General features: G+C 42.9%; 1 protein-coding gene across 1 annotated transcript in view; it reads right to left on the bottom strand.

Annotated features, from left to right (window-relative positions):
* The window catches only part of LOC124795553 (serine protease persephone-like), a 42,668-nt gene extending 27,607 nt beyond the window's left edge, over positions 1 to 15,061 (bottom strand). The window contains exons 1-2 of the mRNA XM_047259626.1: positions 14,920 to 15,061; positions 5,768 to 6,058 (exon numbers count right to left, since the gene is read on the bottom strand). Coding sequence (XP_047115582.1) covers positions 5,768 to 6,058; positions 14,920 to 15,022 — 394 coding nt within the window. The 5' untranslated portion in view covers positions 15,023 to 15,061. The remainder of the gene's footprint in view (positions 1 to 5,767; positions 6,059 to 14,919) is intronic.
* Positions 15,062 to 15,656: the final 595 nt, after the last annotated feature.

The following is a 15,656-nucleotide window of genomic DNA, read 5'->3' as shown; positions in this document are numbered from 1 at the left end:
ATTAATCAAATTGCGTGCATACTGGAGTATCGTCTCAGTTATGTCACTGGATTCGTGATTTCCTCTCAGAGAGGACACAGTTCGTAGTGATAGACGGTAAGTCATCGAGTAGAGCAGAAGTGATATCTGGCGTTCCGTTAGTGTCATAGGCCCTCTGCTGTTCCTGATTTACATAAATGATCTAGGTGATGATCTGAGCAGCCCCCTTAGATTCTTTACCGTCTAGTAAAATCATCAGACGATCAATTCCAATCACAGAATGATCTAGACAGAATTGCTGTATGGTTCGAAAAGTGGCAATTGGAACAGAACAAAGAAAAGTGCGAGGTCATCCACATGGGTACTAAAAGAAATCCGATAAATTTTGGTTATACGATAATTCGCACAAATTTAAGGTCTGTCAATTCGACTAAATACCTAGGAATTACAATTACGAGCTACTTCAATTCGAAAGACCACATAGATAATATTGTGGGGCAGGTGAAACAAAGACTGCGCTTTGTTGTCAGAACACTTACAAGATGCGACAAACCCACTAAAGAGATAGCCTACATTACACTTTTCCGTCCTCTGCTGGAATATTGCTGCGCGGTATGGGATCCTTGCCAGGTAGGATTGACGGAGGAGATCGTAAAAGTGCAAAGAAGGGCAGCTCGTTTTGTGTTATCGTTGCGATAGCGGTGAAGGTGTCACTGATATGATACGCAAGTTGGAGTGGCAGTCACTGAAACAAAGACGGTTTTCTTTGCGGCGAGATCTATTTACGAAATTTCAATCACCCACTTTCTCTTCCGAATGCGAAAATATTTTTTTTACACCCACCTACGTAGGGAGAAATGATCATCGTACTGAAATAAGAGAAATCATAGCTCGAACGGAAAGATTTACGTGTTCCTTTTTCCCACGCGCCATTGGAGTGTGGAATGGTAGAGAAGTAGTATGAAAATGGTTCGACGAACCCTCTGCTAGGCACTTAAGTGTAGATTTCAGAGTAGCCACGTAGATGTACACAAACAACCCCTTACGGAACAGTAAACTACGTTACCATACAAACAACTCATTTGCAAGAAGTGTCAGTGTCTACACATATTAACTGTACTGTACAATCACATTTGCAACAGTCAAGTAACGTTTGAACATCGGTATCACCCGCAGGAACACAAAGGTTCCATTTACATCGCAAATGAAACGTAGAATCAAATGCGACAGTTCTTAATTGTAAAAACAGGACACTTGATATTTGTTGATTACAGCGACGTCTTGCACAAATGGGAAACATTGGTTTGAGTAAACAGTAAGCATTTTTTGGTGCAGAAACCGAATATGCAATAAAAACTGTGGGTTTCCCATTTCAAAATAGAAAGCTGACCCCTCCTACGCAGTAAGGGTGGTTAGGAAGTATCCAGTGATAGCACACACGGGTGTCCGCTTTACTAATATTAACTTTTCATGCAGGACAGTTTTTTCGTACGATGCGTCGTTTTCGAGATAATTAGTTGTCTCAAGTTAGAACATACGCCCCCGTATATCCACGAGTCACACCAATACAACCAGTTGACACTTAACAGCGGTATCTTTCCACAAACTGCTAAGTTTAAAATCAAATAAAAACAGTCTCAATTGCTTTTTCAGACTTTTTTTCCTTGGCTAGTGGTTTCGGCCCATTCCTCAGACTATCTTCAGACTTTTCCCCGCTGCAATACAGTAATAATTACAGAATTCTGTCCAAAATTTTGAACTCCTTACCTAGTCTGGTACTTGGAGAGTTTATATGTATTACACTGAAGAGCCAAAGAATCTGGTACACCTGTCTAATATCGTGTAGGGCCCCCGCGAACACGCAGAAGTGCCGCAACATGACGTGACATGCACTCGACTAATGTCCGAAGTAGTGCTGGAGAGAACTGACACCAAGAATCCTGCAGGGCTGTCCACAAATCGGTAAGAGTACGAGTGGGTGGAGATCTCTTCTGAACAGCACGTTGAAAGGCAGCCCAGATATGCTCAATAATCGTCATGTCTGGGGAATTTGGTGGCCAGCGGAAGTGTGTAAGCTCAGAAGAGTGTTTCTCGAGCCACTCTGTAGAAATTCTGGACGTGTGGGTTGTTGAATTGTCCTGCTGGAATTGCACTAGTCTGTCGGAATGCACAATGGACATGAATGAATGCAGGTGATTAGACAGGATGCTTACGTACGTGTCTCCTATCTAGACCTATCAGGGATCCCATATCACTCCAACTGCACGCGTCCCACACCATGGCAGAGCCTCCACCAGCTTCAACAGTCCCCTGCTGACGTGCGGGGTCCATGCATTCACAAGGTTGTCTCGAAACCCCTGCACGGCCATCCGCTCGACACAATTTGAAACGATACTTGTGTGACCAGGCAACTTGTTTCCAGTCATCAACAGTCCAATGTCGATGTTGACGGACCCAGGCGAGACGTAGAGCTTTGTGTCGTGCAGTCATCGAGGGTACACGAGTGGGTGTTCGGATCCGAAAGTCCATGTCGATAATGTTTCGTTGAATGGTTCGCACGCTGTCACTTGTTGATCGCACAGCACTGAAATCTGCAGCAATTTGCGGAAGCGTTCCACTTCTGTCACGATGTACGAATCTCTTCAGTCGTCGTTAGTCCCGTTCTTGCAGGAACTTTCTCCGGTCGCAGCGATGTCGGAGATTTGATTTTTTACCGGATTCCTGATATTCACGGTTCAGTTGTGGAAAGTTCGTACGAGAAAATCCCCACTCCTACCTCGGAGTTGCTGTGACCTGTCGCTCGTGCGCCGACTATAAGACCGCGTTCAAACTCACTTAAATCTTGATAACCAGTCATCGTAGCAGCAGTAACCGATCTAACAACTGCGCTGGACACTTGTTGTCTTATATAGGCGTTGCCGATAGCAGCGTCGTATTCTGCCTGTTTACATTTCTCTGTATTTGAATACGCATGCTTATAGCAGTTTCTTTGGCGCTTCAGTGCATTACTGTATTGCAGCGGGGAAAAGCCTGAAGATGGTCTGAGGAAAGGACCGAAAGCGGTTGCTAACGAATAAAGATCTGAAAACACGGTCCAGACTGTTTTCCTTTAATTTTTAGCATTTTATACAGATCACTGCTTTGCTCCAGTCACAGAATGCTCTCTAACATTTTAAACTGCTAAGTAGTTTAAAATGCATATTTGACGTTAACGATAACAGTGAAACAAGTACAGTGGCACATATAAACAGGATATGATTATAACAGTCTGGCACAGTCACTGAACACTGCAACCCTTCTTTGCAAAAGTCATGTGGCCCCACTGTGTATAGGGCGCCAGTAGGAAGTGTAATTTACGAAATAGCAAGTAGTAGAAACAAGATACGACTTGCTGTACAAAACCGACTGGAATTTGAATTCTGCACACAAAGGCTTATTTGTACACTGAAATACGACTATGTTTCTCCCGATACATTGTCTGGGAGCGTAAGACGACGGTAACATTTCCGTGACATTGCGGTTTTCCGCTAGCTGACCAGAAGAAGTGAAATGTGTGTATATCGTTTTGTTTTAAACTTGGTAAAACCGCCACATGAACACACCAAATGTTGAAACAAGCTTCTGAAGGCAACATTTAAGGCCAGACACAGACTTACGAGTGGAGAACAGCGGCTGATGATAAAGACAGTTGCAGTCGGCAGTCAGCTGGCATCACACCAGGAAACGTTCAGAATGCGAAGGACCTGATTTCAAGACACCTTAGGAATAAGTTATGATAACGCGTGAATGTATTCTGTCAGAGGTATTAAAGATTAGAAGCATTGCGGTGAAGTTCGTTCCACGAATTCTGCAAGATGATCACAAGCAAAACAGCGTGAAAGTCTGCTTCCTGACAGTTCCAAATTTATTTCGAGGGTTGTCATTGATGTCGGAAGTTGCATTTATCGCTATGACTCTGAAACTAACCAGCAATTAACTGTCGCAATGGGAGGCTTATTCTTCATCTCGGCCAAAAGAATATGGACGAGTAAAGAGTAACATTAAATAGCCCGTGTTGATCTGTTTTTTGATGTTGATGGGACTGTCAGTTAGTTAGTTAGCTAGTTAGTTACGTGTGACATTGATCAATCTCACGGTAACCGTTATGATGTGGAACGTGTCAAGTGCATAAGAAATGCACACGTGAATCAAGGTTATTTTTAAGCTTAAAATTTTTATTATCCACCCCATTGTTAAATGGCACAAAGTGCATATATTATACTAACGGTTTTATTTTTTTCCTATTCAAAAATTCATCTACGGTATAGAAGGGGTTGTAAAGGAGATATGATTTGAATTTATTTTTGAAACTATTACTGCTGTCTTTCAGACATTTTATTTGATCCGGTAATTTATCGAAAAGTTATGCTGCAGCATATTTTACCCCTTTCTGTGCCAAAGATGGGTTAAGTGGAAGACAGTGTAAGTCTTTCTTTCTTTTGGTATTATAAACATGAATGTCACTGTTGTTTTTAAACTGGTCGATGTTGTTGAGAACAAATTTCATTAATGGGGAAATGTACTGTGGGGCTGTTGTAAGGATTTCTAACCTTTTAAACAGATGCCTACAACATGTGCGACTATGATCGCCATACATTCTTTTGAGTAGTAAATACTTTTTGCCTAAGTGTTGAGTTATCCCAAAATATTATTCCGTATGACATCAGAGAGTGAAAGTATGCAACGTATGTTAGCTTGCTAATTTCTATATCCTCAAAATTAGCAATTATTCTGATTTCAAAAGTTGCTGGACCTAGTCGCTTTAGGAGATCCAAAATACAAATTGTCCAATTAAGATTTTCAGCTATATGTACACCCAAAAATTTAGTATGCTGTACCCTGGGTGTTGATGTGTTATGTTTATTGAAGGAACTCTACTCCTTGCAGTAGAAAATTGGACGTACTGTGATTTTTCAAAGTTCAGAGCAAGCCAATCGTAGAAAACCAGTCAATAACTTTTCCAAAGACAGTATTTGTATCATTTTCTATTGGAGTTTCTTTTCATCAGCAAACAGTGTCATTTTAGCTTCTTGTTTCAGATAAGAAGGGAGGTCGTTCACATGTATCAAGAACAGAAGCGGACCCATGACCGAACCCTGTGGAACACCTAATGTAATTTCACCCCAGTTAGATGAAGCGGCAAACTTATTTAAATCACTTGACCCATATAAGGAAACTTTTTGCTTCCTGTTCTGTAGGTATGACTTAAACCACTCATATGGTATTCCATTTATACCGTAGAATTGTAATTTCCGTAACATAATGTCATGGCCCACGCAATCCAATGCTTTGGATAAGTTCATAAAGACATCGCCCCTCCTGGCGAGACTGAGTTGTGTCGCGATGTTTGTGGGAGGACATGGGAATAAGTTCACAGGAATGCTGTACAAACGACTGGATACTCTACAATGATAATGCAGGACACGTAAGCCGTATATTACTCAAGGATTTTCGTGTGACTTGGCTTCGTGGAATTTCTTTCTCTTCCCCAAGATGAAATGAAACTGAAGGAGCGAAGGTTTTATACAGTGAAGGAGGTTCGAGTGATAAAAAAAGAAGGACTTACGGGGTGCATTTGAATAGCGGCAGAAACTGTGGGATCGATGTCTTCCTCCCTTGAGGAGACTAATTTGAAGGCGACAGTGCGGAATAAGATCTGGATAAACGTAGAATTTTTAACTAACTAATACACCTGAGTACCCCCTAACAGTGCGAGATGACGAGAAAGGCAGCGACGTGAGCAGCTCACCTGCCACGCTGGGCCGTTCGGCCGCGGGCCTCCTCCAGCCGTCGTCGATGATGTTGTTGGTATCGCCGCCGCCGCCGTCGGTGTCCCTGTTGGGGAAGTAGTCGGGGGCGACGACGTCGGGGACTGGCGGCTCCTGCTCCTCCTGCACGCAGCACACCACCTCCTCGTAGCCGGCGAACCCGCAGCGGCGCGGCAGCGGCCGGCGCTGCGCCAGCGCCTCGCGCGCGGCCGCGCAGTCGCGAACCCGCAGGCAGCGGCCTTCCGCGCCCGACTCCCAGCACTGCTCGCCCTCTGCAACGCAACGCAACGCGGCGCGCGGCCGTCTCACTACTGCCCGGCGGCTAGGACTGCGCAAGCGGCGGACACTATCTCCACTCCGTGTAAAGAACGGCCCGACGGCACGCGGTTACAAGAGACGTCATCAGAATCTTGCGCACGCCACAGCGCACACCTACGAGGTGCATTCAAGTTCTAAGGCCTCCGATTTTTTTTCTCCGGCCTGGAAAGAGATAGAAACATGCGCATTGTTTTAAAATGAGGCCGCGTTCATTGTCAATACGTCACAGAGACCGCACCACCGTACGGCAGATGGAATTTTACCGCCAGCGGCGAGAATGAGAACTGTTTTAAATACTTAAAATGGCGACGTTTTCCTTACTTGAACAGCGGGCAATCATTCGTTTTCTGAATTTGCGTGGTGTGAAACCAACTGAAATTCATCGACAGTTGTAGGAGACATGTGGTGATGGAGTTATGGATGTGTCGAAAGTGCGTTCGTGGGTGCGACAGTTTAATGAAGGCAGAACATCGTGTGACAACAAACAGAAACAACCTCGGGCTCGCACAAGCCGGTCTGACGACACGATCGAGAAAGTGGAGAGAATTGTTTTGGGGGATCGCCGAATGACTGTTGAACAGATCGCCTCCAGAGTTGGTATTTCTGTGGGTTCTGTACACACAATCCTGCATGACGACCTGAAAATGCGAAAAGTGTCATCCAGGTGGGTGCCACGAATGCTGACGGACGACCACACGGCTGCCCGTGTGGCATGTTGTCAAGCTATGTTGACGCGCAACGACAGCACGAATGGGACTTTCTTTTCGTCGGTTGTGACAATGGATGAGACGTGATGCCATTTTTCAATCCAGAAACAAAGCGCCAGTCAGCTCAATGGAAGCACACAGATTCACCGCCACCAAAAAAATTTCGGGTAACCGCCAGTGCTGAAAAAATGATGGTGTCCATGTTCTGGGACAGCGAGGGCGTAATCCTTACCCATTGCGTTCCAAAGGGCACTACGGTAACAGGTGCATCCTACGAAAATGTTTTGAAGAACAAATTCCTTCCTGCACTGCAACAAAAACGTCCGGGAAGGGCTGCGGGAGTGCTGTTTCACCAAGACAACGCACCCGCACATCGAGCTAACGTTACGCAACAATTTCTTCGTGATAACGACTTTGAAGTGATTCCTCATGCACCCTACTCAACTGACCTGGCTATTTCCAACAATGAAAGACACTCTCCGTGGCCGCACATTCACCAGCCGTGCTGCTATTGCCTCAGCGATTTTCCAGTGGTCAAAACAGACTCCTAAAGAAGCCTTCGCCGCTGCCATGGAATCATGGCGTTAGCGTTGTGAAAAATGTGTACGTCTGCAGGGCGATTACGTCGAGAAGTAACGCCAGTTTCATCGATTTCGGGTGAGTAGTTAATTAGAAAAAAAATCGGAGGCCTTAGAACTTGAATGCACAGCATATTTAGCAGTAATGCGTTTGGCTGGCCGGGGTGGCCGAGCGGTTCTAGGCTCTACAGTCCGGAACCACGCGTCTGCTACGGTCGCAGGTTCGAATCCTGCCTCGGACATGGATGTGTCTGGTGTCCTTAGGTTACTTAGGTTTAAGTAGTTCTAAGTTCTAGGGTACTGATGATCTCAGAAGTTAAGTCCCATAGTGCTCAGAGCCATTTGAACGATTTGAAGTAATAGGTTTCTTTATGAATGACTTCCAGTTACCAGTCACGATTTTCTTCGTATACGAACGCAAACGAAATGCTAAACGAAAAAGTTGAAAGTGAATCGGTGAATTTCTTCAGATACTTCGGCTACACACTTAAATAAAAGTAGTAACACACAGAAATAAACACCATTGTAAAATAGGTCTAAGCAAATCCCCTTAATACCTTCTATAGAATAGACGAGGGACACGAAAGGGAACCAATGGTTGAGAAGGGAGTGAGACGGGGTTGTAGCCTATCCCAAATGTTATTCAACCTGTACACTGAACGAGCAGTAAATGAAACCAAAGAAAAATTTGGAGTAGGAATTAAAATCCATGCAGAAGAAATAAAAACCTTGAGGTTTACCGATGACGTTGTAACTCTGTTAGAGGCAGCAAAGATCTTATAAGAACAGTTGAACGGAATGGACAGTTGATCGAAAGAAACATAAAAGATTAACATCAACAAAAGCAAAACGAGGATAATGGAATGTAGTCGAATGAAATCAGCTGATGCTGAGGGAATTACATTAGGAAATGAGACATTTAAAGTAGTAGATGAGTTTTGCTATTTGGGCAGCAGAATAACTCATGATGGTCGAAGTAGAGAGGATATAAAATGTAGACTGCCAATGGCAAGAAAACCGTTTCTGAAGAAGAGAAATTTGTTAAGATCGAGCATAGATTTAAGTGTGAAGAAGTCTTTTCTCAAAGTATTTTTTACTAGGAGAAGGGATCGATTGGTAGGACACGTTTTCAGGCATCAAGGGATCGCCAATTTAGTACTGAAGGGAAGCGTGTCTTGTAAAAATCGTAGAGGGCGACCAAGGAAAAAAAAATCTGTGGTAAGGTCTTATGGAACCAAACTGCTGACGAAAACGGTCCCTAAGCTTACGCACTACTTGATCTAGCTTAAAGTAACTTACTCTAAGGACGACACACAGACCCATGTCCGAGGGAGGAGTCGAACCTCAGACTGTGGGAGCCGCGCGGACCGTGACAAGGCGCCCTAGACGTCTCGGCTACACCGCTCGGCTGAGGGACACCAAGAGATGGATAACTAAACAGATTCAGAAAGATGTAGGTTACGGTAGTCACTCGGAGATGATGAGGCTTGCACAGGATAGAGTAGCATGGAGAGCTGCATCAAATCAGTCTTTGCACTGAAGACCACAACAACAAAACAATATCTGTGGAGGACCTGTAACATTATCTCTGCCAACTACAGCTAAAAACATATTCATAACTCTTTGTTTATGTAAGACATTCTCGACGTGTACAGTGCACTGAAAGTTGTGACTGATGTTTAATATGTGTGAGAGTCTGCACAAATGGACCATAAGACAATTGTAAGTATAAGTTCTTCCAAATTTCGCCACTAACTACATATAATAGTCGATAACTTACTAAAAATTGCTCGTTTTTAAAAATTGCCGTAAAGTCAACAAAACGAAGCAGAACCTCACTCATCGAAAACATTACGAAAAAACGGCAGAATACAAACAAACACACACTGGAAAATGGGGATCATTTCCGGAAACGCGTCGTCATGTGGTTCAAATGGGTCTGAGCGAAAACGTGGTTGTGGTGACAAACTGATCAGTAGCTTATCTCATTTTTAAAAAAAAATCGCCAATAACATCACGACATAGTCGTCATATTGTTTACAGCGTTTGTCGCACGGTTTTCTGAGTCACTGGCCAAAGCCGACGACTCGAATCGAACATTCCTCCATATTCATTAGTTTTGCGTCAGCTGTTGTGGTGTGATAACCGTGTAATATACTTTTTACATGTCGGTCGTTCACTTACGATTTTGACGTCCCAAAGCTTCGTCTGCATCGTTGGTACACTGACGCAGCTGTTGTCAAACATTACACTACGAAACTGCTTATTTAAGACTGCTTTTTGACGCACTTTCACTGCGGAAACGTTTCTCCATAAATATAAACGGTACATCTTAATTACATTATGGCGGCCTTGCAGCGTGTGGTTGAGTATCGCTGATCCTTATATAAGCGATATTCGCTACACTGACACTCTGGTAGTCGCTTGCTTCACGTTCTGGTACTAGTTTGTTTCACACTGCACGTCTTACATATTCTGTGCATCTTACATATCTTGCATTAGTACTGTTTTAAGGCTGTTGAAGAATTTTTAGTTTTGAGCTCACTTTTGTCATTATGAATATTATAACATCCTTTATATTAAGAATAAATATTTCCATTTCTTCCATGCTGTCCAGTCTTTTACTTTTTTAGATTTTGTGCAAAATTTTCAAATTGTCTTCGATTTTGAGTGGGTGGTCTGTGTCATCAATGTATGTCGAACTTCTGATTTGTTACATTTCTCTAGTCAGTAGCAGTCAGTAAGTTCTTTAAACCGAGTACTGAAATTCCTTTTGAGAATGAAAACATGTTCCAGGTAGGCGGTATTCTTTTATTATCTGTGCCATCGACCAGTTTCAACCTTCGGTCATTTTCAAGTACTTACTTTAAGCTTCCAGCTTCATTTCACATGGCCCAAGATTGAAATTGGTCGATCGCACAGATAATAAAAAGAATATAACCTATTTGGACAACGCTTTCATTCTCAAAACACGTTGAGGCTGTGCACCCCCACGAAAACAGAATTGTAAAATTTCTGTCTGTTAGGCCTATACAGTATTTCCGGCATCGGCTGCAGATAATTTTGTAAATGTCAGATGCGTCAAGATCTGTATCTGGTGGACTTATTCTCCTACTTAGGTTGTTGATGGTGCTGAATCTGATTTTTTGCCTGTGTTTTTGAATAACCTAGCTAATCTGTCAGGCGTTATACCAAGAAACGGAATTTTTACATATTTCACTGCTGGTCTGCTGTCATTTGTGAGTGTAGTTTGCTGTTGTTTGTTCAGTTTGTTTTTTATTTGTTGTGAGATCGTATTAATGCGTGAAAGATCATATCCATTATTTATTGCAGTAAATTTTATAGTTTCTCTTTCTTGCTGGAGTTCTGTATGTGGCAATTTGTGGGCTGTAGAGCACTGATCTATGTGCAGCGTTTTTGTGGTAGTTGGGGCGTGTAGAAGAATTTGGTATAGTACTGTCTATACCAAAAGTTCTTTTTGTGAACATTGGAAGACACCTGCTGGTACTGCTTCGAAATTTTCAAGGGTGAACTGGTATTTTTATACAGACAACTGGATTTGTTAAAAAGGGGTCTTACATCATCATCTGTTACATGTTACAAGTCTGTGTACAGAGCGGTGGAATATACTGCATACAAGTAACTTAGAACCTCAATCATTTTTCTAGCCACGTTGCAATGCTAGCCACCCAAACTGAGCATCTAAACACGAGGAACAGCCTCCAGACTTCCATTATCTTCGCGAACTCGGTAGCATAACGTCAAAAGTGATCATACCGTGCTTTGATGAGTGGAGGCTGACTTTTATATGAAAAAAGATGATTTTTATGGAAACCACAAACAAGCTTATGTCACGGAGTGCCCAAATCCTGCCATTAAGCATGGAAATATCTCGTCCGTAGCGTTGCAGCAGTTCCAGAGTATTCCAATGTTCCCTAAAGAAAAGTCGCAGGCAACGATTGTGTGGGTACCGTTATCTGAGATGATCCATTTTTGTTAAAGTATACATGCTATTCCCTAATAGGAGCACTGTGTTACATACATAACGAAACCACAGTTCATAGCACTACCTCTGTTTAGGTGTGATTTGAAGAACGTGAAATCGAATTTTAGCACCTGTCGTGGCTAGTTTTCCGCTAATCTTCACTGAACTTCTGAGGTGCCTGTGGTGATTTAAGAGCAGAGTCCCGTGCAAAAATTTGTGTCGTCATCACTTGCTGCACTACGTAACGATTCATAAAAAAAACTCATTTACCAAATAATTAACGACTCTTGTTCACGCATCCCTTTACGGAAACAATCAAATACCTTTTCAAAACGAATAACAGATACTTTAGCCAATGCTACTTGATGACAAGTGCACGAAATGTATTCCCGTGGAGGAGGTGGCCATGGACAGAAATCTGTCCGATGAAAGATACACAGGGGACACCGAATGCCGACAAAACCAGTGGAAAAGTTGTCTCCCCAGCCACTTGGCATTTCTGACGAGAACTTCTTCGTCTGTTGGTAGTGTAATGTATATCTTCATCACAACGGTAAAAGCCTGTGAAATTACATTACTTCCTAGAGTACATACACAATATGTAAGTTTTTGAGTCTGGAGGCACGTATGATTCCGTAGCAATTACTCTTGTTAAGAAACTCAAGCGCTGCCGCTTAAAAAAAAAAAGGTAAAATAAAAAAGCCAACTTTGAAAAAAGAAATTGCAGTCAGCCGTGTACTGTTGTGGAAACAACGATGTTAGATCAGATAGACTAAACGCTGTTTTGCAATGGAAACGTTTTCGCTTTAGCTCATTACAGTTCTGAATGTATCAACTGTACGTGATGTTTCTGGCATTCTGAATATCCATAACAGCAAACACGTACGTGCAGAACATAATGAATTTGATTAGTAATTCGCGTTGTGTGTGTTTGTGTGTTGGGGGATCTGAAGGCGCAAGCAGGACATTTGTGTACTTCGCGATGATTGACGGCTTGTAAATGTTCGTCGTACTACAATAATACATGATCTTTATAATGTAATGTATGTTCGAGTTTAAAACATTTTTTCCATTCTATGAAGTCTTATACTCGAAATTTTCGTGCATGAACGTGGTTTATGTGAATGATGTGCCTTCATCGATAGTTCAAAATGTTACAACAAGTTATAACAAGAACAAAGTCATCAAGAGAAATGGAATGAAGAGTTTTTCTGTAGGTTAAAAGGTTAATAGATACTTTAGTCAGAACAGTTTGGTAGTAAATGCAACAAAGACGAAAATCATGCAGGTGCATGAAAACAGGACAGTGCAGCCAAATGATACCAATTTTGAGCCTGAATTCTCAGTTATAAACAAAATAGTCAACTATAAATTGAAAGATGTAACGACTGATGGACCCATGGCATGGGAAAATCACATACTGGAAGTTTGTTGCAGCGAAAACATTAACATAACCGAAATGAAGGAAATGTCTGGGACAGTAAATGGAAATACAGCAAAATAAGCGGAAATGCAACTCATAGGAATACAGAAAATTTTTAAAGGGTGCAGAATAAGGATTTCAAATGCATTAATTATTAACTAGCCTCCAACACATTCCTGGAGTGATAAATGTAGACGACTAAATATATTGACTCTGCCCTCACTGTAGGCGTATAATATTTTACTTAAAAACAGCAGGACAGATCATGGTTAAAATCCGTAAACACGGTTTTTTATCTCATTGAAATGAAGTGTTTTAAATTAAGTGAAAATGAGCTCATAAATGTTGAATGCATTCTATAAAAAAGTACTATACGGAACGAAAGCGTACAAACACCAAATGACAAACAGAGTTAGAAATCAGTTTAAGGATTACTAAATTTCATTCTGTCTTTGTGGTGTAAGGGGATTTTTAGATTGTATTTACTGCAGAGGGACGTTTTAAATGCAAGATCTTCTTCATCAAGTGAGGTATCTAGACAGTTAAATGTATACTATGTACATGATGTGTTTTGATTTTGGAATGATTTTGTTTCTGCTTTGTTCTTGTTTCAGTTACCTTCATGTACACGGGAGATAACTGAAGCGAATCTTGCATAGAAAGAGGTGGACGGAGTGAAGTGAAACAGTGTGATTAAGGTAGCTGGTATATAACGAGCTATACGTGTCCTTGGGAGTGAATCAGAATAATGTATTATAAGTGCGGTAATATTTTGTTTGTAGTATTGTTACATGTTTCTGTACAACTTGAAGGGTGGAAGGCACTGCTGCCACCAGTGCCCACGAGGAAAAGGTGGGTATGTTGATAGGGAAGTTATACTCGACATTCTTATTCGTACACTTGAAACCAGCTCTGATAAGTCCTATAGGAAATGTAAGATATTGATCATAATGAATTTCGAAACCAACGACTGTTTTGTGTTATTAATTGTAATTACAATGCGTAATTGTAACCAGTACCAGCATGTGACAGTGAAAAATATGAAGACAGATGATTTTCTAAGAGATCCAAATAGTCATCCATAACCCGTAGTAATGACATACATGAGGGACAGCCATATTGTTTTAATTATCATCTCGACGTGTACTGGGCATTTCAAGAGTGCAGGAGAGTATTTTAATGGGCGAATGCTGAGACGGTTCCTTTGAAAAGAACGTGCCAGATTTTCGTTCTCGTCATTGTTCCATATGAGCGACCGCTCTGTCACTAACGGCGTCGCTGGCAGTGCGTAAAAACATAACCTTTCTTATTTTTTCGATGTTGTGACTTTCCAGTCACTTACACATCGTTAAGTTTCAAAAAATTCTTGTTGCGAGTATTTAAAAATCTTTTGTGGTTGCCGTTGTTAACTAATGGCGACAATGTTGCTTCGGTTCCCGGTTTCCGGGTCGGATTTTTCTGTTCTGCAAATTACTGGAATGGATCTAGTCAGCCTCAACTGAAACGTTACTCGACATGCGACCATCAAAAGTCTCCGTGTCGGAAAGTGTTAACCGATGTGCGAGCCGCATGAGTTGTTATTGTTATTCTAAATGGATACACGGTACACTAATAATAATATGAAAAATGGAACTGCTTATAAGTTATAGCGAACGCACGACCTAATTAAAATTCTGTCACTGCGAGAAATATGTTTATATTCTTCTGTATGCGCTCGTAAAATCATTACGAAATTTCCCGCTGTACATCAGGAACGTAAATCGACGTAAATAATAAAAAGAGGCGACTTGATTTGAAAATACTCACTGCGACAGCATTTCTGCATGCCAACACACATAGTTCCACAAGCCAAGAAGGTAGGGGTATGACAGCATACACTTAAAATGTAGACACAAAACAGTTGGGCTTAAATAAGTGAATCTTCGACGGTATTCTGCCCTCTGTTTGAACATAGGAGGTATAGAACATGTCTCTTTGACATACCAGAAAACCTCATTCGCGTCCACACAGAGACAGTAAGTGACGAACACACACTACTGTGAAGGCGACACTCGTACCACAGCAACTGCGAGAGAAGACACCGGGGCTATGAGAGTGGCTCTGGTGCGGGAGCTGCGCTCACCTGCGAGGTGGCGTGGAAAAGCGGCAGCCGCCGCAGAGGCGAGCAGCAGCAGCTGGCAGAGCACCGCGAGGCCGGTCCCGGGGCGCGTCGACGTCATCGTCATCGCGCGAGAGGCAGCCGCTCAAACTGTGCCCGCCACGGTCGCCGCCGCGCTCTTATACTACAGGACCTTGCTACAGCCGAGCCGAGGCGTCTAGAGACAGACGAGTGGAACTGGCGAGCTGTGGGGAGGGGAGGGGAGGGGCTGGCGGTCGCCCCCCCCTCCCCTCACGGCCACGCCCACGCATAGCGACGTCACACATCAGGTGTCCAGTCTCCACCTCTCCGGGCCGTCCGGCGTCTTTCCCCGAGGACGCCGGTCCATTTATTACGGGGACCTGCTTCCGGGTCTTTGCACAGCGTCTACTCGGGCTGCAAACGCGAGCTACTGGGGGAATTCTCGAGGGAAAAAACGTAAAACTGGTAGCAACGTACGTCTGAGAAAACTCGCTCGGTCCACAATACACTGTCATCACATAGCGTAACACATCAGCTCCATTAACGGAAGACTTTCGTAGCGGACTACATAGGTCTCGTAGCAAATCACCAAAAGTCGAATCTACTGTTCCGTATTGTGTCAGAGGTTAAAGGCTTCGTAGCATACACTGTACAAATCAGACGACTTTGCAACTGCCGGCCGCGGTGGTCGAGCGGTTCTAGGCGCGCAGTCCGGAACCGTGCGACTGCTACGGTCGCAG

Source organism: Schistocerca piceifrons, chromosome 4 (genome assembly GCF_021461385.2).
Source record: "Schistocerca piceifrons isolate TAMUIC-IGC-003096 chromosome 4, iqSchPice1.1, whole genome shotgun sequence".
Lineage (NCBI taxonomy): Eukaryota > Metazoa > Arthropoda > Insecta > Orthoptera > Acrididae > Schistocerca > Schistocerca piceifrons.
This window is presented reverse-complemented; position numbering and strand designations above follow the sequence as displayed.